The 22,643-nt window shown below is 34.5% G+C and overlaps 1 protein-coding gene across 5 annotated transcripts in view; it reads right to left on the bottom strand.

The window, feature by feature from the left end:
• The window catches only part of Lrp1b (LDL receptor related protein 1B), a 1,866,674-nt gene that overhangs the window by 509,404 nt on the left and 1,334,627 nt on the right, over positions 1–22,643 (bottom strand). For all 5 annotated transcript variants that reach the window (XM_070023764.1, XM_070023773.1, XM_070023793.1 and 2 more), the window contains exon 33: positions 1,076–1,216. In XM_070023764.1, coding sequence (XP_069879865.1) covers positions 1,076–1,216 — 141 coding nt within the window. The remainder of the gene's footprint in view (positions 1–1,075; positions 1,217–22,643) is intronic.

Genomic DNA, 22,643 nt, shown 5'->3' with positions numbered 1-22,643 from the left:
TTGTGCACTAAAGATCTGGAGTTGGTATCTTCTCAGGAATAAAACCTAGTAACCTTTGTTAAGCTAAGTCTTTAAATGATGACTTTCGGTTTAGTTTTCTTATTAACAATAACAAAAAAGTTCTTCTGGGCCTCATAAGTAAGGAATTCAGAACAAAATTTAGCCTGTGCTCTCCACGGGACATGCTCACATGATAATGATTTCAACTTTGTGCTATTTGTGTGGGCAGATCCTCAGCTGGAATCACCAGAAAACCCTTCCTGTTTGAGGGTGTCACCAGCTTATGACATGGTCATTCCGTTCTTCTCTTTACCTTATAATTATCTTCTTTGGCTTAAGCATCCTTCATCTTTCACATGAAAATCTCTTCCTAGTATCTAAAGAAGTTTTTTTCCCTTCCCTAAGGCAAGTAAATATGTAGCCAGATTTTCATGGCAGAGGCTAAAATAAGGAAGTGAAATACAGCAAAGATTTCTTTGAGGTAGAGATTTTACTAATGTCATGGATCATGAAGCAAAAACTAAGAAAGGACTAGCAGGTGTGCAGCAGCCCTGGCTGTCATCTTTAATCCAATTGCCATTTGGGCAGCATGACAAGTCCACCTATGCAAACCATCTGTTAGTTCTCTCACTCCATTTCACTGCACACCATTTGGACAAGCAAAACAAAAAAGTGGCACACAGAGCCAAACAATGTCGTGCTTTGGGACATGAAATTGTTTCTACATTGTCCACTTGAAGTTCTATAATTCATCCAGTTTCCAAACTTAAACATACACTAAATGTATTTTCCTGGGATATTGTTTGTTATTCATAAAATATTTGGTCAAGTACTGGATAAAACTTCTTTGAAGATCTAACAAACTAAGATGCCTAGGCAGTTCTGCCAATGTTTGAAAAGCTCCTTATGGACCTTAAATTAAAGATAGTTCTCCAATACTAAGCAGCAATTTTCTTTCCTTCTTTTATTAAAAGCAAGAACAAGAACCTTGTGCTGTTAAGGTATGAAAATAGCTTGGAGAAAGAGGGTATTACATATTCAAACTATGGTATTAACTTACTACGATGAAGCATACCTTTTTGTGCGTCTTTGTCATACACTTTCATGTGAACCACACCAGAAGTCTTATTTCGTAGGATGGTTGGATTCCTCCCATCTCTTTTGCTGCAGGTTCCCAATTGTGCTAAGTTTTGATCTGCCCACCAGAGCTTCTTATCTACAAAACAAGGATATTTTAATGAAGAAAAAAATCATTTTACTAATAATATAGAAAGTTATTAATTGTTATGCTTCTTGACTTCTTTTGTTATATTTGTGACTAGTTTCTAATGGAAACACTGAAATAATTTTGATGTTTAACAAGGCAAATCACAGTGGCTTTAATTGTTCAAAATTTTCTCTTCCATTTTCAATAAGACACTCTTCATTTATCTTTGGATTTTTCTAAAAATTATATAGCATATAAATAGTATCTTGTTGTAAATAAAAGCCTTTTCCTAGCATGTAATAGGGTTTTTACCTTTTATATACATAATTTTGCTTATCCATAATTTTGTGGATTTATAATGGTTTTGATCAAAAAGAGTCAAAGGAGATAATAAACTTTGAAAACAAAAAATACATTTCAAAGGCAAAATCTTTTAGTTCCATAGAACATTACACAGTATAGCTGATGCAGAACAGTTCTCAGTCAGCCCTGCAGTATTGGTGGTTGTGTTGTCATTGTATGATCTTCCCAGTGTTTCCTTATTTTCTGTTTCTCCAAATGAAAATGATGCTCCAAAAGCAAGGTACTAATAATCCTTCTAAGGTTATTATGACAGTTCAAGTCAAAAGAACTTAGGATGCACTATGATTCACGTAAGTGCTAAAATATATTAGTTGAGGAAAGGCCCTGTTCAACTGGAGAACTTGTACATGGCCTTGATTACAAATCTCTCTCTCTCTCTCTCTCTCTCTCTCTCTCTCTCTCTCTCTCTCTCTCTCTCTCTCTCTCTCTCTCTCTCTCACACACACACACACACACACAAACACCCACACACACACACACACACAAACACCCACACACACACACACATACACTTACACACACATACATACACACAAAAAATTTGTTGAAAGCAGCGTGGAAGTTGGGTGGCATAAGAAAATTAGTATTGTACTAAACTCAACTCATTCTAAGTACTTAGAATTATTCCTCAATGGCTGCTACTTGTAAGCACATAAGCATAAATATCAAGGGTCTACTTGTGGATAGTAGTAACATACTATATTTATGATATTGCAAAATCCAACAAAATAGCTGGGCAGATATCACTTATTCAAGAAAAAGAAAGTGGTGAGTGGGTTTTTAGTTTTCAAACTAACTCAATATATCTCATTCGTATATTTTAGCCCCAGTAACCACTGGGACATAGATGATTGAGAAAGGTTCAAATTCATAGCACTTGGAATCTAGGATACTTTGATCACTCTAATTGAAACCACCATTCAGGGAATCAGCATTCTCTTTAGCTTATCTTATCCCAGTGGGGTAGGGCATAAACTATGTGATGTTAAAAGTAAAGGGAGCAACATGGATTGATGACTTATAAGATTGAACTCTGTGCAAATCCTCACATTTCACTTAACTAATACCTAAAGTAACATGGCTAAAATAAAAAGAAGAAGAAGAAGAAGGGGCTGGGAAGGTGGCTCAGTGGTAGAGCACTTGCCTTGCATGCTCGAGGTCCTGGGTTCGATTCCTCAGCACCACATAAGCAAAAAGAAAAAAGCCGGAAGTGGCGCTGTGGCTCAAGTGGTAGAGCGCTAGCCTTGAGCTGAAGAGCTGAGGGACAGTGCCCAGGCCCAGAGTTCAGGCCCCACGACCGGAACACCCCCCCCCCCAAAAAAAAGAAGAAGATGAATCATTGGATGTAGTCCACCTGGAAGTAGTTAACCAATAACATATATTCTTGTGGCTTAGTCAACATCCTTCTTTAATGCTGATAAAGAAAACTAATTTTCAGAAAACTATAACAATTCCAGGCCTCCTGTGACTACCTCATGGGAAAAGTAAATTACCCATTACTCAAATTCTACCTGAGAAATTTTAGGTGGACAGAGCTCCTAAAATTAGCACAAAATATGTCATGTGACAAATAAACATACTTAAGATAAGAAGTTATAGTCTGAAAAATTGGTACAGTGTTGATAAATAAATACTAGAAAGAACTAAATCCTAATAATCACTTTCCTTAAGACTGTACCTAAAGCATCATTTGCTTGTGAAGCGCTTAATTTTACCTAGTAGGCTGGGGCAAGATGTATCTCAATAGTGACCAACAAAAAAAGACCACAAGTAAACTGGAAAAATAATTCCAGATTTTTGTACTCTGTTATAAAATATTTTTGATGACATCTATTTCTATTAAGAAAATTCAAATTGAAAATTTTTAAGTTCTACGTATGATGAATATATTCTTCCTCATGAAACTTCTTCTCAATCTTCCTGTCTTACTAATTCACAACATTCATTTTGGGCTTTCTCTGTTAACATTGGGCATTCCTACCTTAAGGATATAGTTTGAGGGTATACTCCAGAGTTTTATTTGTTGAAATATAACCTGGATTTTGAGTTATAGAAGTAGGGAAGCTTAAACTGATGATGATGCTTAAAGGCAGGACATTTGGAAGAGGAGTGTGATTAGTTGATATCCTAAATCTAAATATGGAGTACCCATGGATGACCTTTCAAGAAAGAAGACAGACCAAAAAATATGCACACACTCACACATACATACATATGTATATAGATATAGATATAGATTCCCTATGTCATGTATTACAATGTCTTTTACCCCGTGAGGAGTCTGCCATTGCGAAAGCCATCGTTAGTTCAGCCTATCCACCCTGGTAAGCCTACTTTTGTTAAAAATTACCATGTCCATGTTATTTGCTATTATCAGCCCCAGAAAATGCACTAATCTGAGAATATGTTCCTTATAAAATACTATATTGTAAAAGGTAAGAAAGTGACAGATAACACAAGTAAGACAACTGCTTTATTTATAAAGTTCCATTGAGTGACACAGAAACGAAGCATGTAAACCAACAGAAAAAGAATAAATGAAGATGAAAACATCATTAGTGCTAAAACAAAAATTGAGACTGTTGCATTATTTATGTATTTCCCCTCCTTTATCTACACATCACTGTTCTCTTCAGCAATGTTTTTCACATTACTACACAATGACAACTCCTTCTCAATTTGAATCTAGTCCTCTGCAGACAGAATCACAATGCTCTATATTGCATTGTTGCCTTTTCTCTTTGATTCACTTGCACTAATTTGACTCCTTATCTGAAGATGAAAGCTCCTGAGAACAAGGATCCTGCCTTGTACTTCTTTGTATTCTTTACAGTGCTTTGCATTCTTTTGAACTGAACATGATGTAGATAATCCATAAGTGCCTGTGAAATGATTGGGGAAATAAAAATCCCTAAAAAAAATCTTCCATTATAATTCATAACTTAGAAATCATTTGAATAAGGTCACATCTCCTGTTCTCCTGGATATTAACTATACTAAATGCCACTTCTGAAATATTGTCTTTTACATAGGTCCCTCAAACATGATAAATTTTATTTTGGATTATAATTTTCACTTAGAATCATACTAGGATATCTAGTTTTTAGAGTCACACAACTATGGATATAAGTATATTAGAAATTTCAGAAGTTATCAAAATTCAAAAGGAATGTAAATCACATGTAAGTCATAGACCTAGGTATGGTACAAATCCTCTCCAGATTATTATGTTAACTTCTAATCATAGACTGAGAGCAGTTAGAGATAGGGTCCTTAAGAATGCAATGATCACAAGTTGTCATGTCCAAAACGAGCTTTACAACGTCAGTGAGGGGGGGAAGGGGGGGAAGGAGAAGGATTGGGATTGGGGGGGGGGAGGGGGGAGGCTGGGAAGGAGGAGGCTGCAATGCTTGGTAAGAAATGTACGCATTATCCTGCCCATGTAATTGTAACCCCTCTGTACAGTATGTTCACAAATAAAATAAAATTAAATTAAAAAAAAGAATTAAAAGGAAAAAAAAAGAATGCAATGATCATGAAATGCCAGTATAACAGATACCTATATAAGAAGAGAAAATACGGACACAGATACATATGCAATGAAAACAGAAGATGGTTTCCTATAAGGTAAGAACCCTACCTCAAAAGAAAATAGGTAGACACCATAATCTCAGACTTTTCACAAAAAAAAAACTATGAAAACAATGTACTCTGAGACACTATTCTTACTCTGAAGCTTTGTGCTGGCAATCCTAGCAAAGTATTACATTTCCTAGTAGAAATGCCAGAGGACTTCAAAATATAAGAAAAGAAAAACCAACATAAATACAAACTGAGTGCATCATGTAGCCTGTAGTATCTTTAGAAAGAAAGAATAACACTTAATAAGGATACTAAGTTCATGGTCTTTGATAAGCTCTCAATATAAGAAAATAATATTGCCTCATTTACTAACCATAAATGAGATGTGATGTGGATTATCCTTCTTGTTCAAAGTTAGCTGATGCAAACAAAAACTTAGGTGACCTTGTAATGCCACACAAAAAGAATGTGTCATTAACTCTCACTTAACTTCATTTTAATCTCAGCACAAAATATCCTTTCATTCTACCCAATAAATGATTCTATATCTATATAATATGAACTCAATTTGATGAATATAAAGTTTAAATGTATGATACCTAGTGTTCATTAGCAACTTGATTTGATTGCCGTGACCTAAGAGGATAGTGGATAATACTGCTTATATCTCTGCAAGGGTGTTTCCAAAGAGGATTATCAAAATGGCAAGAATCATAAACTTAAAATTTTTGGTCAAGAACAAAAAGAATAGTAAAAGCTATAGATAGCATGAAGACAAGATGCTAGAAGATTGCTATTTCTCGCAGAGGGTACTAATGGGAAGGAGTGGCTGGGCTTGTTTTTTGTTTTGTTTTTCTTTTTTTGTCAATAGTGGGGTTTGAACTCTGGGCTTGGGTGCTGTCCCTGTGCATTTTAGATCAAGGCAAGTGCTCTACTGCTTGAGCCATTGCACCACTTCCAGTTTTCTAGTGGTTTATTGGAGATAAGAGTCTCATGGACTTTCCTGCCCAGGCTTGCTCTGAACCGCGATCCTCAGCCTCCTGAGTAGCTATGATTACAGGCATGAACCACCAGTGCCAAGCTGTTTGTTTTTAATAACAATATTTTGGATAATTCAGAGGTCACAGAAAAACTACATGTTGATGACAGTACCCAAACAATGACTCAAAGTTCTTCACAGAGACCCATTTCTTAAATGTATCATAGTACCTTTTGACACTGCTACATTCTATAAATGTAGAAATTAAAACACAGTATAAAAGTAGAAAATAAAAATAAATAATAAATATCTTGGAAAGAGAATAGCAATTATATGCTAAAGGAAATAACAGAAAGGTAACAAAATAGAAAGTGAAAGCTGAAGAAATCTTCAAGGAAATAAAAAGAAAGGGAAATCAAAATGAGATATAAAAGTTCAGTTATAAGAGTCTATATGAGTTATATTGGTTTAGAAAGATATTTGAGAAATGGGAGCATATCAAGAAAGAAAATTAACATCTTTTCTACTCCTAAAGGATTATCTTTCATTGAAAAAGCTAAATGAATTCCCAGCAAAAGAGATGAGCTCAGACACACATTATCATGAAATGCCAGAATGAGAAGGGCAAAGAAATTATTCTAAAATTTTCCAGAGAGAAAAAGCAGTTAATGATCCAAAGGTAGAGTAGTAGAAACCATCAGCCTTCTCAACTGCAACATAAAAATTGAGAAGATGATCAAGCATATTTTGCAAGATCTGATACAAAATTATTTCCAGTATGGATTTCCATACTCAACTAATAAAGTGCAAATGTAAAATAAAGATATTTCTGGAGAATGTCTTCTTAAATGTATTTCTCCAGCCCCTTGCTCAGAAAGCTGTGAGAATATTTACTTCAGTAAAAGAAGAGAACAAATAGGGAAAGAACATAGCAAGAAATAAAGACACGAAAATAAAAGCACTATATGTTATGGTGAAAAGTGATTCAAGGACAGTAGCAGCAGATTCAGACAGCAGGAAATAGGCTAAACAAAGAATGTCAAGGAACTACAGGAGAGGATTTAAGACAGATGTATACAGCTTCAAATCCTATAATATCCTCTCAACGAAATCTATACCTTAAAATAATATGGCAAAATAAAAACATCTGAAAAATAGCCTTGGGCTGGGAAAGTGGCTCAGTGGCAGAGTGCTTGTCTTGCAAGCATGTAGCCCTGGGTTCAATTACTCAGTACCACATAAGCAGAAAAAAAGCCAGAAGTGGTGCTATGGTTCAAGTGGTAAAGACTTAGCCTTGAGCTGAAGAGCTGAGGGACAGTGCCCAGGCCCAGAGTTCAGTCACCACAATCAAAAAAATAAAATAAAATAGCCTTAAAATCTGAGATTGTGTCTAGTGCTTGAGAATTTGTGTTGGGAGTGAGAAAAACTATACTGTGTTTAAATATCCTTCTTAGTCTTTACACCATCTAGGTAGCTGGTTTATGTTTCTAGCAGAATAAAGTTATCTCTGTATTACCAAAGTAAATTCCTTTTATTTTCCAATTATATCTCTATCCCAGGAGACTTTTCATGGTGAGCGTGAACTTTTTTGTCATCAGATGTAAACACAAGTCAACTTTGTTCTCGCTTGTCACCTCCATTGCCTGTCTAAGGCCCAGTAAACTGAACAAGCCCAGTTAACTCTTCATCTGTGTTGTCTCAGGAATACTTTCTTTACTCACAGTCCCCACAGAGTCTGTTTAGGTTAAGGTCTCATCACTTCTCATGCCTTACTATTGCTCAGGAAACATGAGAGTAAAACGCAGATCAGAGTCATTCAGTCTGCAGTGGCTTCCTTTTGCCACAGAACTTATCATGGCACAAAAGGCTAGCCATGATGCCTGCTGAGTTTTCCATCATCAGATTTGCTATTTCCGCTGAACTCTGTCAGCAATTCAGAAACGACTTTTTGTCAGCTTCCAATTTTCTAAGCACAGATTTATCATGATATGACATAAACATGGAAGGAAATTCACCAAATGCATCAAGAAGGAAAACTATAACAGAAATGAGGAGAGTAATGCCTTCTACATACAAAAGATTTTAACAACTTCGTTTAAAAATCTCCACTTTTGCTTTGCAATTACTGTAAATCAGGAATTACCTTCACCCTGGACAATCAAAGGTATTTCTGCCACTGTACACAGTGGCTTCTTTCCCTGGTCAACTGCAAGTTTCATTTGGAGCAGCTCTCTACATTTTGTCCAAAGCAATACACAAAAGGTGATTCTTTTTTTTTTTTTTGGTGAGAATACTATACAGAGGAGTTACAATTACATGGGCAAGATAACAAGTCTATTTCTTATCAAGCATTGTTGCCTCTTCTTTGTTTCCCCTTCCCATACTCCCCCAACCTCCCCCCACCAGATAGGACTACAAGTCTCTTTTACTTGCCTTTACCCAAGCATTTACGTTTATCTTAAACAGATAATTTGGAGGACATGAAGGTGGAGAATAATGCAAAAGAAAGCCTAGAATCTGCTGGCAAGTTTTTATGACTTTGAACTGACAGCTATAGCCTTAAACTCTCAATTCATTGTTACAATGAGATTGGCCTCATTGAGAGTGGAGGAGGCAGTCTTAGGTCACATGGAGAAAAACCTGAGAATGATAGATCATTACATTTTCAAGTTGATAGGTTGGCTGTGTTGGCAGTACATTGATGAAGGAATGACATTGGCTCACACCTGTAATCCTTGCTTCTAAGGAGGCTAAGATCTGAGGATCATTCAAAGCCAGTCCAGGCAGAAAAGTCCATGAGACTCTTATCTCTAATAAACCACCAGAAAACCAGAAGTGGTGCTGTGGCTCCAGTGGTAGAGCATTTGTTTGAGCTTAAGAGCTGATAGACAGCCCCCAGGCCTAGAGTACAAGCCCATGACCAACGACCACCACCACCAACAAAAAAAAGGCAACTAACTGTCAATGACTGCTTACTGGAATGGTTAGAAAATGAAAAATAGAATTTGTTCAGTGGCAACAGATTTTCCCTAATTTTCACTAGGAAGAGGAAACAAGGAAAAGGGAAAAGGAGGAAATGAACAACTACTCGTTAGTAACAATTCAGATTACATGAATATTTTAATGATACACATTTGTATTGAACATGTTTTTGGTAAACTATCTTATGTCATGGTTTTATTTTGTTGTATCTGAACTGTATTTCTATGCTTGCCCATATGTTTACATGATTAATAGGTAAAAATAAACTTGGTAGACTTTATAATATATACAATGGTAATTAATTACTAAAGAATCTTCTTATGGTTTTTATAGAGTTAGAATGTATCCCTCAATGCTTCAACTTGTTAAATTAATCAGAAACAGTGGAAAGTTACTTTGAATATTGTTTTTAGACGTAAAGCTTTGGGGAACTAATTAGGAAAATTCATCAGATTGGAGCTCCATTGATAGAAAACTTCTGACTTTATAAGCCGAAGCCAGAACATATAGACAAACATGTACCTGGTTCTTTTCAAGGGATTCGTTACACTGCCTTGGGATAAGTCCATTCTGTAAATCTCCAAGATGAGAGGGCAGTTCCAATTTCTTTTGCATGTACATATCTTACATAGAGGATATTCATTCAATTGAAAATAAAACATGTAAATGTCTTTATCATTCCCTATTTGGAGGAAAGTGTTGTCAACCAAACTAATCAGTTATCAAAATATTATGTCATTGCAGTTTAGTACTTTCAATATGAATTGAATGTGACAATTTCCAGCTTGAATGGACCCTTGAATCAGAAAAATAAAAGCACAATTTTTGTATAACATATAATTGTACATTTGTTACATTTGTTACTCCACTACACTACCAATGTTGTTTAGAAAAGTAATATCTAACATGAGCCCAGATGCATACACCATCTAAAAACAATAACAACAACAACAACAACAAACAACCCCTAATCACTTTGGTGGATTAATCCAATTTTTATCCTGTGAGGCCATTACACATGGAGTTGGTATATTAAATACAGCATGCAAACTAATGTTTCTGAATATAAAACATATCTGAATTTATATATACATACAGAGTTCATGGATCAAAGAAAATTGTTTTTACAAAAACAGAAATAGGTGATCTGGAAATGTGGGGGGGGGGGGTTGTTGCTAACATATTCATTCAGTCCATTTTTAATCACTGTTACAAAATACCTGAGAGAAACCAACCTAAGGGACGGAAGATTTTATTTTGACTCATGGTTGTTGGCTGGTTCTATTGTTAAACCTGAAGTGAGGCTGAAATATCCTCGTATGAGCATCTGATAGATAATACTTGTCACTGTAAGGGAGCCAGAAAACAGAGAGAAGACAGCAAGGAACCCTGCACTGATAAGTTTTCTACTATTTTCCTTTCTTCCAAGTCTTAGTCAATTGGATGGTGCTGTCCACATCCAAAGCAGGCAGGTCTGTCCCATATGCCAGTGATCTCCAGGAAAACACTCACAGACACACAGAAGTGCACTTTACTAATCTCTGAGTTGTTTCTCAACCCAATCAAGTGTACCAGCAAAAATATTCATCACATTTACTAAGTATTCCCCAACTTTGAGTAGATTTCTCATAACCAAAATTCACTACAACAACAATTTGGTTGAGAATGTATGAGAAAAACACACATGAAATAGTTGTATTTGATTAGGATAGTAATTATTTGGCGGCATAGTCACCATTAAAAAAAAGGAGCTTTCCAGACAACTTTGTAAAAAGTATAAAACTGGAAACTAATAGTGAAAGTTACTTCTATCTCTAAATATGCAATGTTCATTCTATTATTTAACCAATAGAAATGTAAAAAAAAATCCAATAAAACATCCTCAGAATTTCTACATTAAATGTAATAATGGAGATGATGAGGTAAACACTGTCATTAAGAAACACAAATTTTAGGTGAAATGAACCCCAAGATAAGTATTTAAATTTTTTTCTTTCATGCAATTGTTTCTAACATATTTATAAGATGATTTCTTTGTTGCTTTGTATGTCCTTCTCTCACGATATAACCCCTGCTTTCACTGTATTTGATGTTGGTATAATTTCTGGAGGGGAAAGGAAAATGCAAATTGTTTAAATAGGGATACAGATGGACCCATTGCAACAATAAGATGTACAAGTTGTTATGTGGAAAAACAAACTTTACAACTTTGGTGGGGGGTAGGGGGTGGGAGTTGGGGGTTGGGGGGAGGAAGGGAGAGATGGGAAGGGGTGGGAAGGGGAAACAAAGGAGGAGGCAACAATTCTTGATAAGAAATGTACTATCTTGCCCATGTAGTTGTAACTCCTCTGTATGGTATTTTCATAATAATAATAAAAAAAAAGAAGCACAAATTTGCCAGGCACCGGTTACTATTGCCTGTAATCCTAGCTGCTCAGGAGGCTGAGATCTAAGAATCATGGTATAAGGCCAGGCAAGGAAGAAAAGTCCAAAAAACTCATATCTCCACCAGAAGTTGAGCTGTAGCTTAAATAGTAGAGTGGTAGCCTTGAGCACAAAAGCTCAGGGCGAGAGTCCAGGTCCAGAGTTCAAACCCCAGGGCGGGCAAAAAGAAATGAAAAAAAAATTGATTTTGTTTCATTCTTAGCAGTTTTTAACAAACCACAAATATTATTTGTATTACTATTGAATGAACTAAAAAGTTCTTTTGTAAAAATTTAGGGTTTAGCCTGGAAATACAGTTCAGCAACTGCTTAGCTGGCAAAAGTCCTGAGTTCAACCTTTGCATTAATAAAACCAAATAAACAGAGTGATTTCTGATTCACCTCACTCTCCTCGATTTTTTATGTCTATTCTAAGAAAACATTTTTTTTTCTTCCCCAACATAGTTTAATGAAAAATCAATTGAACTCAAATAATCTTATCATTGGTGAATATTGTCTATCTAATACATCCTCCTATAGCACTATAGATCAATTATAACTTAAAAGCCTAAAAGCATTGAAATTATAAAAGTTATGCATAATTATGGTCTCTTATTTTGTTTTCCTATATAACTCAAGGCATTTCCTAAATGGCTATAGTTTAAGCAAATGTCTACATCAATATAGGTTTTATGTAATACTGTTTGCTATTTAAACTGTGATTGTTAATATTCTTTTTACATTGTTCTAGATTATGTTGTTATTTGTTTAGGAAAAGAGAAAAAAGAACATTAATTAAAATACGATAATACTGAGAACATTTTTTTCCTTTTTTATTTTTTAAGTACCTGTACAAAGGAATTGCCTTCCAACAAAATATTTTATAAATAAATGCAACGTGGTTAAATCCATCTAAATCAGGGATATATGACCCTAGAAAATCTCAGGGTAGAGTTTGGGGTGAATAAATTTGCATAGGGAAAAGGCTCAGGCTTCACTCTCTAACTTTCGTTTAAATGAATAGCGCTCTTCAGCTCATGACATTGTTCCAAGGTATTTATTATGAATTAATATGATATATCATCTACAGTATAAAAGCAGTCATCTGAATAACTATTCTGTTTCTTTTGAAAATTCCTTAGGCTCCAATTAAAACTTAGCTGTAATTATATCATAATAGTACACCCTGTGTGTAGAGCTGCCAATTGTACTCCAAAAATATTACATGAAAAGTTTCAGAAATAAACACTTCACACATTTTAATTGTGTGCTATTCCAAACACCTTAATGAATAGTCAAGCTGGTGTATTTCACTTGGGACACGCTTCTTTTGTCCAGTATCTCCACACTGTATCCACTCTTTGCTCATTATTTACTTCAGCAGCCATTTTGGATATCAGAATAACTGACATGACTGTCACAAAATTTATGTTCAAGCAGCCTTCTTATATTTAATTATGACCTCAAACCACAAGAGTAGTGATGTTGGCAAGTTATGCCTGCAAATTGGCTTAAAGTGCTTTATTTACTGAAGATGTAAAATTGCTCTGCTTAACAAGGAAAAAAATAATTATAGAATATGGTTGCTAAGACCTATTAAGAACAAATCTATCCATGAAATTGAGAAGGAAAATGAATATTTGCTAATTCTGCTTTTGCATTCTAACTGCAAAATACGAGCCATAGTGCAACTCATCAGAAACATTGTGCCATCTCACATTATCCGTGGGAGGGTGAGTTAGTACAGGAAGTCATTTTGAGAGACATAACATTTCCATATCGTTTTCATAGTAGTTTAATGGTTCTATGCTGCTAGAATCTCTTGTTGTTAATCTCCTTGTGTGGCTAATTGATAAATTAAATTTTATCATAGATATCTGTGCATGGCTTCAGCCATCACTAGAAGTTTTGGAAGGTTCTTCAAGGATAAGAGAGAACAATTTTGTAATTCAGCCATCTATTATTGTTCTAGAATGTTCTTTCATTCTCAACCACTTATTTCTCTTTACATTCAAACAGAGACATAGAATAACATAATGAAATCATTTCTTAACTCTGAAAGAAATTTTAAATTTTAAACTCATTTTTACTATCTTAATAGTATGAGTATTGAACAATGTAAATATTTTTCATGAAAATGATTATGAAAATGTTTTTTTTAATATTACTTACAAAGGGGAGTCATTACTTAAAACTTTTAATAATGATAAACTAAGATGACTTCATATTCCATTTATGTTAATGAGAACATTCTCTGATCACTAATTATAATATGATTACAAAAATAGTACTATGCTATACCCTGAAATTGTTGGATTTATCCATTTTGCTAGATAATTAGCATTATGAAGAACAACTTACAGGAAAACAGACTTTTAAGGTGACAAAAATTGCTCAGAAAAATGTCCTATATAGTCCTTTAGAGACTTTCATAGTACTTTTAATGTAAATTTTGATGGGCTATTACTTTTCATTAATGTTAACTTGAGTACTTAGAGAGGACAACTATGTACTATACTTAGTGCTTGGCAAATTGCCTGGATATACTTCATATATTACTGTTACTTTAATGAATTGTGTATAGCAATTAGATGACTGCTTATAAAATTTAGATGGATGTATTTTAAGTTCTTTGAGCTAAGTGACATTGCCTAAAGTGTACCTCAAAGTAACATCTCTTTTTGAACACTATGATTTAAAAGCTGTATCACTTGAAATATGTAGTGTAATTACAGTGCATTTAAAATAAAATGAATTGGATATAGCACATTACAGATGGAAGGCAATATGGGTGTAACAACTGAATCACTGGGTTTTTTTTTGCAGAAAAGGAGTTGCAAAAAACATTTAAGTAACTAAAAATTTTTGAACATATTAATGACTTTATTTGTGGATCCTTTTGTAATACATATTTTCTTAGAACATACTTAGTCATGTCTAAAGAATATTATACAAAAATCTGAGATAACTACACAAATCATCACACATGCTTCTAAGAAAATTAAGTTTTCTACTCACTGCGTCAATGACTAAAATTTTTTCTAGTTTCTTTTTAAAACTTCTAAAAAAGAAGTATCCATAAGCATGTGTTCTATGCCCTGAGATTGCTTTCCACCAAGTGATGTTTTGTAAATAGATTTCCCAAAACTGTGGTCTAAATATTATTCTATCCCAAATGTCTATCTTTTTCCTCTGATTTTCTTTAAAATCTAGATGATTTTAATTGGGGAAACACCATTCCATTATAAATCATTCAAGTTTTTAATTTTATTTTAAAACATTTGAAATGGAAACAAGCTAAGAGATCTTCAAAGTCAATTTTAAGGGAATGTAATTGTTTCCTTTCACTGTATTTTTGTTGCTGTTGTTGTTCTTGTTGTTTTGTCGGTCATGGGGCTTGAACTCTTCTGGGCCTGGGCGCTGTCCCTCATCTCTTCAGCTCAAGGCTAGTGCTCTACCATTTAAGCCACAGCACCACTTCTGGCTTTTTCTGTTTATGTGGTTCTGAGGAATTGAACCCAGGGCCTCATGCAGGTGAGGTAAGCACTCTACCACTGAGCCACCTTCCCAGACCCTCACTGCTTTGTTTTATGGTTTATATTTTGTAGTTAAAGCTTGCAATAATAGTACTTACTGAATTTTGTTCTTTCTTTCCCATTTAAATGAAAATTATTAATGACAACAGTGGGTACAATAAATAGTAAGTAAGCAAAATACATAGTGTAGAACTAATTTCAACATAATTAAAATTTTCATATACATGAAAATCACAAGCATGATCAAGATTCATTGTACTCATAACCTGACTCATGGAATTGTAAACTCTTTTGCAATTATCATTAATATTTTAATTGAAAATGTAGACTACTACTTTATCTCATTGTTTATATATAATTATATATTTTATTTCATCAGAATATTAGTAACACTGAAACAACCTTATGGATCAGAAGGTTTTTAAACATAAAATACTCAAATTCAGTACAGGTTTCATGCCTGTGCATTTTTTCAGGAAGGAAAACGAATATTTTGGCTAACTAGTAGCAATAATCTTTAAAACTGTGGCCAGCTTATTTGTATTTCTTTTTCTTTTCTTTTGTATTTGGTGCTAGGGCCTAGACTTTAGGGCCTAATAAATGCTAAGCACATACTCTGTCACTGACCTACAGCCCAACACAGATGTTCATTTCTTATTAACCTTAACTTTTATTTTAGCAGCAGTCCATACTAATTGTACAAGTTAATGGAAATCAGTATAATATTTATGAATGTGTACGTATCATGGTACTTTAATATTTCTATGTAAGGGAGAGAACAAACCAGACACAGAAAAGCAGTATCACATCATATTGTCATCCACCCTTGCATTTCTTATTCTATCTCCCCTTGATATCTGTGTGATTACCTATATCTTTGAGAGTTTTATGTAATTTTCACAAATGTATTTGTAATATGTGTTAGTATAAATGTCATAACTTCCTTACTTAAAATCGGAGCTTTTCTTGCTCTTTACGTCAAGCCCAAACCTTTACTTCCTGTTCTTATGACCTACTTGACTTAGTGTCATTCTCCATCTGACCACCCTTATTCTTCTTGATCATCTGCTTGATTGTCTGGGATTTTTAACCTATATATTTCCTACTGTGTTCCTAGCATTTAAATAATATCATACTCAGTATTGACACTTTATAAGAATGATTCAATAAATGGGTTAAAATTCATAAATTTAAATATTCACAGTATAGGTAGGACAAAACAAAAGTAATAAAATCCTGCCTCCTTTTCATTAAATTATATATCAAAGAAATGAGACAAAAACAGAACATTCTTTTTCCTTCCTTTTTGAGTATATTCTTTGTGAAAGAAAATTTTACACTATCAGTTGTTTTTAGAAACATTGTGGCTTCATTTTTATTTTTTAGGGTTTCTGTTTTGTCCAAAATGCATAATAATTGCACTACCTTTCTAAAAGCAAAATCTATAGTTGTAATTGGCCAATTAGGATTAGAGAGTGCAGGTTTCTCAACCTAGAGTTAATCTGTGCTTTAAAAGATAGAAATTAGTACCCTCTCTTCAGTCTACTAGATGAGAGTCACAATTCCTTCACCACAAGGTGTGAGTGAATGACTAAAATTTTTTCTAGTTTCTTTTTAAAACTTCTAAAAAAGAAGTATCCACAAGCATGTGTTCTATGCCCACAAAAATGTGTGAAGACATTTCTAAACATGCTTGATGGCAACATGGACTGTCATTGACAATCACCGGTATGATGAGAAAATTCTGTTTTTGGAGTTAGAGAGAGACTCAGCTTTGACCTCACAGGACCTCCAGTTTTCAGAAGAAATACTCTCATCATATTATCTCCATTGCATGGTTGCTCTGTCTACTAGCAATAATGTTTGAAAATTGTATAGAATAGAGACAACATTCTCTAAATAATAGGCATTAAGATAAATAGTGCATTATCCTGGTTAAAAATATGTGACTAAAGTAATGCACCCATATGATGAAAATTGCTGCAATATAGGGTTTTCTAAATCTAGCTATTAGTGACTAAAGCTATATTTGGGAAGTCAATCCATTCGTAGACTTAGCTCAGGTATGAACAAATTTATATCAGCCTGTGCCCTACCCCATTTACATATTGGAGCCTTAACCACTGTGATGATGTTTGGAGATGGACTTCTTAGGAGATGAACAGTTTGAGATGAGATTACAAAGGCATGGTCCTCATCTATGAGCAACACAGCAGTCATTCCCACCAACAAGGAAAAGAGCCCTGATCAGGAACCATATCAACCTAGGCCATGATTTTGGATTTTTCAGCCTCTGGAACTATTGTGTCTTGTTATATAATGGATCTCTTTCTCCTGTCATATTTCTCCTGAATCATATTTTGCAGCCTCTACTCTATCAAATTTAGCTGTTATTTTATAATGATATGTAGAAGAATTAATTATTTATGTTTGTCAGACTTTTGCTATTCTAAGTAACATGGGAAAGTGTATTTTTGCATACTTTTCACCACACAATATAACATTATATCTACAGAACAAATTCATAGAAGAAACAGAAATCTAACAGAAATCTAGAAAAATTAGCATCAGAAATCTAAGAGACTGCTCTACTATTTAATTGTTCAAAGCTACCTAGTTTTGAACAATTAATTTAGCCTAACCGAGTTTGAGGTGGGACCTCTGAAATAATCAGTGTTAATGACTCCACTCTCAGGGGATTGTTGTGAGAAATTAAATGAATAAGATTGGTAAATTAAATACCAGAATATTTCACTTCCTGAGACTATCAATTATTGTTATTAAAGGAAATAATGCTGTTAGGTCCAACTGTGAGAATACCTCTAGAAATTGGAAACACATGCAAAACTAAAGTTGTATTTTTTGCCTCGAACATTTTCACTTTTGTGTAATTTTGTTTTGTTATGTTTAGTTTCATTAAGCTGTTTAGTTTATTTCTAATAAACACAGTCCAAAATATTTCTGCATATATATGCAACTGTATTTCTATGTATATGTACTATAATGTGTATGTACATAAACAACTATATTAACAAATATAACCTGCTGTTAATTTTTCTCATTAATATTTTAGTATCTGTTTCATTAAAATATAAATTTATTCATTGTCTTGTTTACTCAAATGTTCTATTAGTTACTTAAAAGAATTAAGTATAAACACCTTTTTATATGTCATGACTGTAGAATATGTGAATTAAATGTGATTGAGAACTATGGAGAAAGGAAATAATGTTTTTATACTACAAATGAAGGATACCATGCAAACTATGTTACTCTGTGTCTGGCTTGCTTTGGTTAATATAATTTTTTGAAGTCTTTCCATTTCCTTATGAATAGGGCAATGTTATTCTTTTTGATGGATGCATAGAATTCCAGTGTGTGTGTGTGTGTGTGTGTGTGTGTGTGTGTGTGTGTGTGTGTGTGTGTGTGTGTATTACATTTTCTTGATCCATTCATCCATTGAGGTATATCTGGGTTGATTCTATATCATAGCTATGATAAACAGTCCTGCAATGAACATGGTTGTGCTGGTGTCATTAGTGTAGCAGAGTTTGGTCATTTGGGTAAATGCCCAGGAGTGAGATTGCTAAATAATAGGAGAGCTCTCCATTTACATTGTCAGGATCTTCCATATTGCTTTCAAGAATGGTTGAACAAGTTTACATTCCCACAACAGTATAGTGGCATTCTCTTCTTGGCCTCTTCCCCAACAACATCTGTTGTTATTAGATTTCTTGATTATAGCCATTCTAACTGGGGTGAAGTGGAATCCCAATGTTGTTTAGATTTGTATTTCTTTTATGGCGAGAGATGTTGAACATTTCTTCATGCATCTATTGGCCATTCTTACTCTTTCTGAGAAGTCTCTCTTGAAGACATTAGCCCATTTTTTAATTGGGTTGTTGAGTTTTTGAGGGTTTATTTTTTGGGGTTTAATTTTTTGAGCTCTAAGTGTATTTTAGATATGAGGCCCTTGTCTGATGCATACCAAGTAAAGATCTTCTCCCATTCAGTGGGCTTTCTATTGCTCTTGCTAGCTATGTCCTTTGTTATGCAGAAGCTCTGCAGTTATCCAGTCTGATTTGTTGTGAATCTGTGTATTTATGTTGGAAGATTTGACCCATGCCTAGGAACCTTAGTGTTTCCCTTATCTATTTCTGTAATATTTCCATGGTATTTGGCCTTACATTGAGGTCTTTGCTCCACTTGGAATGGATTGTGGTACAGGGTGATATATAAGGATCTAGCTTCAATTTTCTGCATGTGTATACCCAATTCTGACAGCAACATTTGTTGAAGAAGCTGTCTTTTTTCCATCCTGTGGTTTTAACTCCCTTACCAAATATTAGATGGCTATTGGTCTGTGGGCTCATGTGTGGGTCTTCTCTGGCCTATTTTTGTGCCAGTATCAAGATGTTTTTATTACTATGGCTTTGTAATAGAGTTTGAAGTTTGTCATTGATATTCATCCAGGACTTTTCTTCCTGCTAAGGATTGTTTTTGCTATTTGGGGTCTTCTATTATTCCATATGAATTTTTGGATTGCTTCCTTTATATCACTGAAGAATGTTGTTAGGATTTGGAAAGGAAAGGTATTACATTGAATTTGTAGATAGCTTTAGGCAGTATTCCATTTTTGCTATATTAATCCTTCCAATCCTGGAACATAAAAGATTTTTCTGGGGGTAACAATGCTCAACAAGAAATGCACTCATTACTTTACTCATGTAACTGTAATCCCTCTGTACAGCATCTTTAAAATAAAATAAAAGTAAGATTTTTGTATTTCCTTAAATCTGACATAGTTTCTTTTTTTCAGATTTTTAAAGTTTTTAAAATAGAGATCCTTCACATGTTTGGTTAATCTCTAGTTTTTTTTCCCCCTGAGGCTATTACAAATGGAGTTGCTTTCTTGATTTTGTCTTTCTCTTCTTGTTGTTGGCATACCGAAAAGCAGCTGATTCTTTTAGTTAATTTTATAGTCTGCTACTTTACCAAAATTTCAGATCAGCTCAAGTAACTGGGAAAGGATTCTATAAGGTTCTTTAAATACAGGATCATGTCATCTGCAAAGAGGAGAGTTTTACTTCTTTTTTCCCAATTTGCATCCCTTGTATATTTTTCCGTTTCCTTATTGCTCTTGCTAAGATTTCCAGTACTATACTGAAGAGGAATGGAGAGAATGGACATCCTGGTCCCTTTCCTGATTTTAAAGGAAATGGTCTGAAATTTTCACCATTAAGTATAATGCTGGCTATAGTTTTGTAATATACAGCCTTTAATATATTGAGGAATATTCCATGGATTCCTAGCTTCTCCAGAGCTTTTTATCATAAAGGGCTGTTGGATCTTATCAAATGCTTTTTCTGCACTAATTGAGATGGTCATGTGGTCCTTGTCCTTGCTTCTGTTGATATGTTCAATTATACCAATTAACTTATTTGCTAGGAAATAGAAAGACTTGGAAAAAAATTATATTAAGTGAAGTAATCCAGGTTCAAAGAAATGTAGGTTCCATGGTTTCCCTTATTTGCAATAACTAGTATATGTCTAGAACAAGTAGAAAAGGTCAAAAGCTATGCACATATGACGATATAAGATGATGTTAAGTGAAATGAGCCCCAAGATAGGGACACAGAGATTTTATCTTTGTTACTGTTCTTTTTAGTGTACTCATAATGTACTATGTGATTTTTTGTTTCTTTGTATGTTCTTCCCTCATAGGAAAACCCCTGTTTTCACTGTTTTTGATTCTGGTGGCCTGTATCTTGTATATACATTTTTTTCTAATTTGGGGAGGAAAAGGGAAATAACAAAATGTAACTCTGTAACAATGAGATGTACAAGACACTATGTTGAAACAAACTTTACAACTTGGGGAGGGGAGGGAGGAGATGAGAAGGTGGGCAGAGAAGGGATGGTAGGGGAAAACATGGCAGGGGTAACAATGCTCTATAGGAAATGTAGTCATTACCTTACTCATGTAACTGTAACCCCTCTGTACAGTATGTTTACAATAAAATATATATTAGAAAAGAAATAATGTTTCTATAATAAGAAATAATAATATATTCTAGTCCTGGGGATATGTACCTCAGTATCTGACCCTTGCCTACATGTTTTTGAGCCTCAAGGTTAAGTTCCAACAGCAAAGGAAAAAGGAAAGAAAACTTTAATTAAATTAGGGAAAGAGGAATACATCAAAGCCCAATATGTCTAGGGCAACTCAGGATTATAGTGAAATACAGGACATCAGAAAGAGAAACTGCTGTGAAGGTGAGAATTTAGTTTCCTTTTGCAAATTGAGCCTTATTGTGGTGGATGTCAGTGGAAGTGTTCATTTCTTTAGGAAAATCAGGGAAACATGTAGAAATTTGATCAAAATTGAATTGTATGCTTCCATCAGAAAGAATAGCATTGCCCCATTAGTAAGGAAATGGAAAGACTTGGAAACAATCATATTAAGTGAAGTAAGCAAGACCCAAAGAAATATGATCTGCATGGTCTCCCTCATTTGTAATGATTAGTATATGTCTAGGATAGTCCTAGCAGAGGATCACAATAGCTAAATAAGTATGTCCATATGAGCATATAAAATAATGCTAATTGAAATAAACTCCAAGATATGAAAACAAGAGGTTTTTTTCTTCTTTTTCTTTTTAGTGTACTGCTGCAGTTAATTTTTTTCTTTCTTGCTTTTTACCTTTGTTTTATCTCCTCTTTTCACTTTTTAATTTTTTTTTCATTTTTTTATTGTGAAAATACTGTACAGAGGGGTTACAATTACATGGGCAAGAAAATGAGTACATTGCATATCAAGCATTGTAGCCTCCTCCTTTGTTTCCCCTTCCCATCCCATCCTCCCCTCTACCAAAGTTGTAAAGTTCGTTTTCCACATAACGACTTGTATGTCTCATTGTTTCAATGGGTCCACCTGTATTCCTATTTAAACGATTTGTTTTTTCCTTCCTCTCCACAAATTATAACAACATAAATAAAGTGAAAGAAGGTGTTATACCGTGGGGGAGGGACATACAAAGCAACAAAGAAATAATCTTATAATTGTGTTAGAACCAATCGCATGAAAGAAAAAAAAAAAACATTTGAATACATAACTTAGAGTTCATTTCGCTAACATCAACTTATCTGACCTTTTCTGCTGATTTAGACATATACTAGTTATTGTAAATAAAGGAAACCATGGGAAGAGGTTCTGGGAAGATGGCAGAAGAGAAGCTGGAGGCTAAACAAGCTCTCGCATAGAAAGCAGTTTTAGAGTTCCAGTGAACAGTCCTAAGCCAGAGAATCACACCAAGTGTGTCATCACAGGACAGAGTTAGGCCAGAGAGGGAAAATCCAGGCAAGGAGAGAGATCTGAGCACTTGCCAGCAGCCGCTGCTGCTGCAGCAGCCGTGGCAGCGGCAGCTGTAGCCGCCATACCTGAAACACAGAGAGTCCGGGATAAAGGAACCAGACGCTGCGGACAAGCAGATTCTACTCAACACCAGCTAGAACCGACAAGGAGCAGACATCTTCATCCTGCAGTTCGCAGACCAGAGATGACCCAGGAA

This window comes from Dipodomys merriami, unplaced genomic scaffold, assembly GCF_024711535.1.
Source record: "Dipodomys merriami isolate MVZ:Mamm:240054 unplaced genomic scaffold, mDipMer1.0.p SCAF_1, whole genome shotgun sequence".
In the NCBI taxonomy this organism is placed as follows: domain Eukaryota; kingdom Metazoa; phylum Chordata; class Mammalia; order Rodentia; family Heteromyidae; genus Dipodomys; species Dipodomys merriami.
This window is presented reverse-complemented; position numbering and strand designations above follow the sequence as displayed.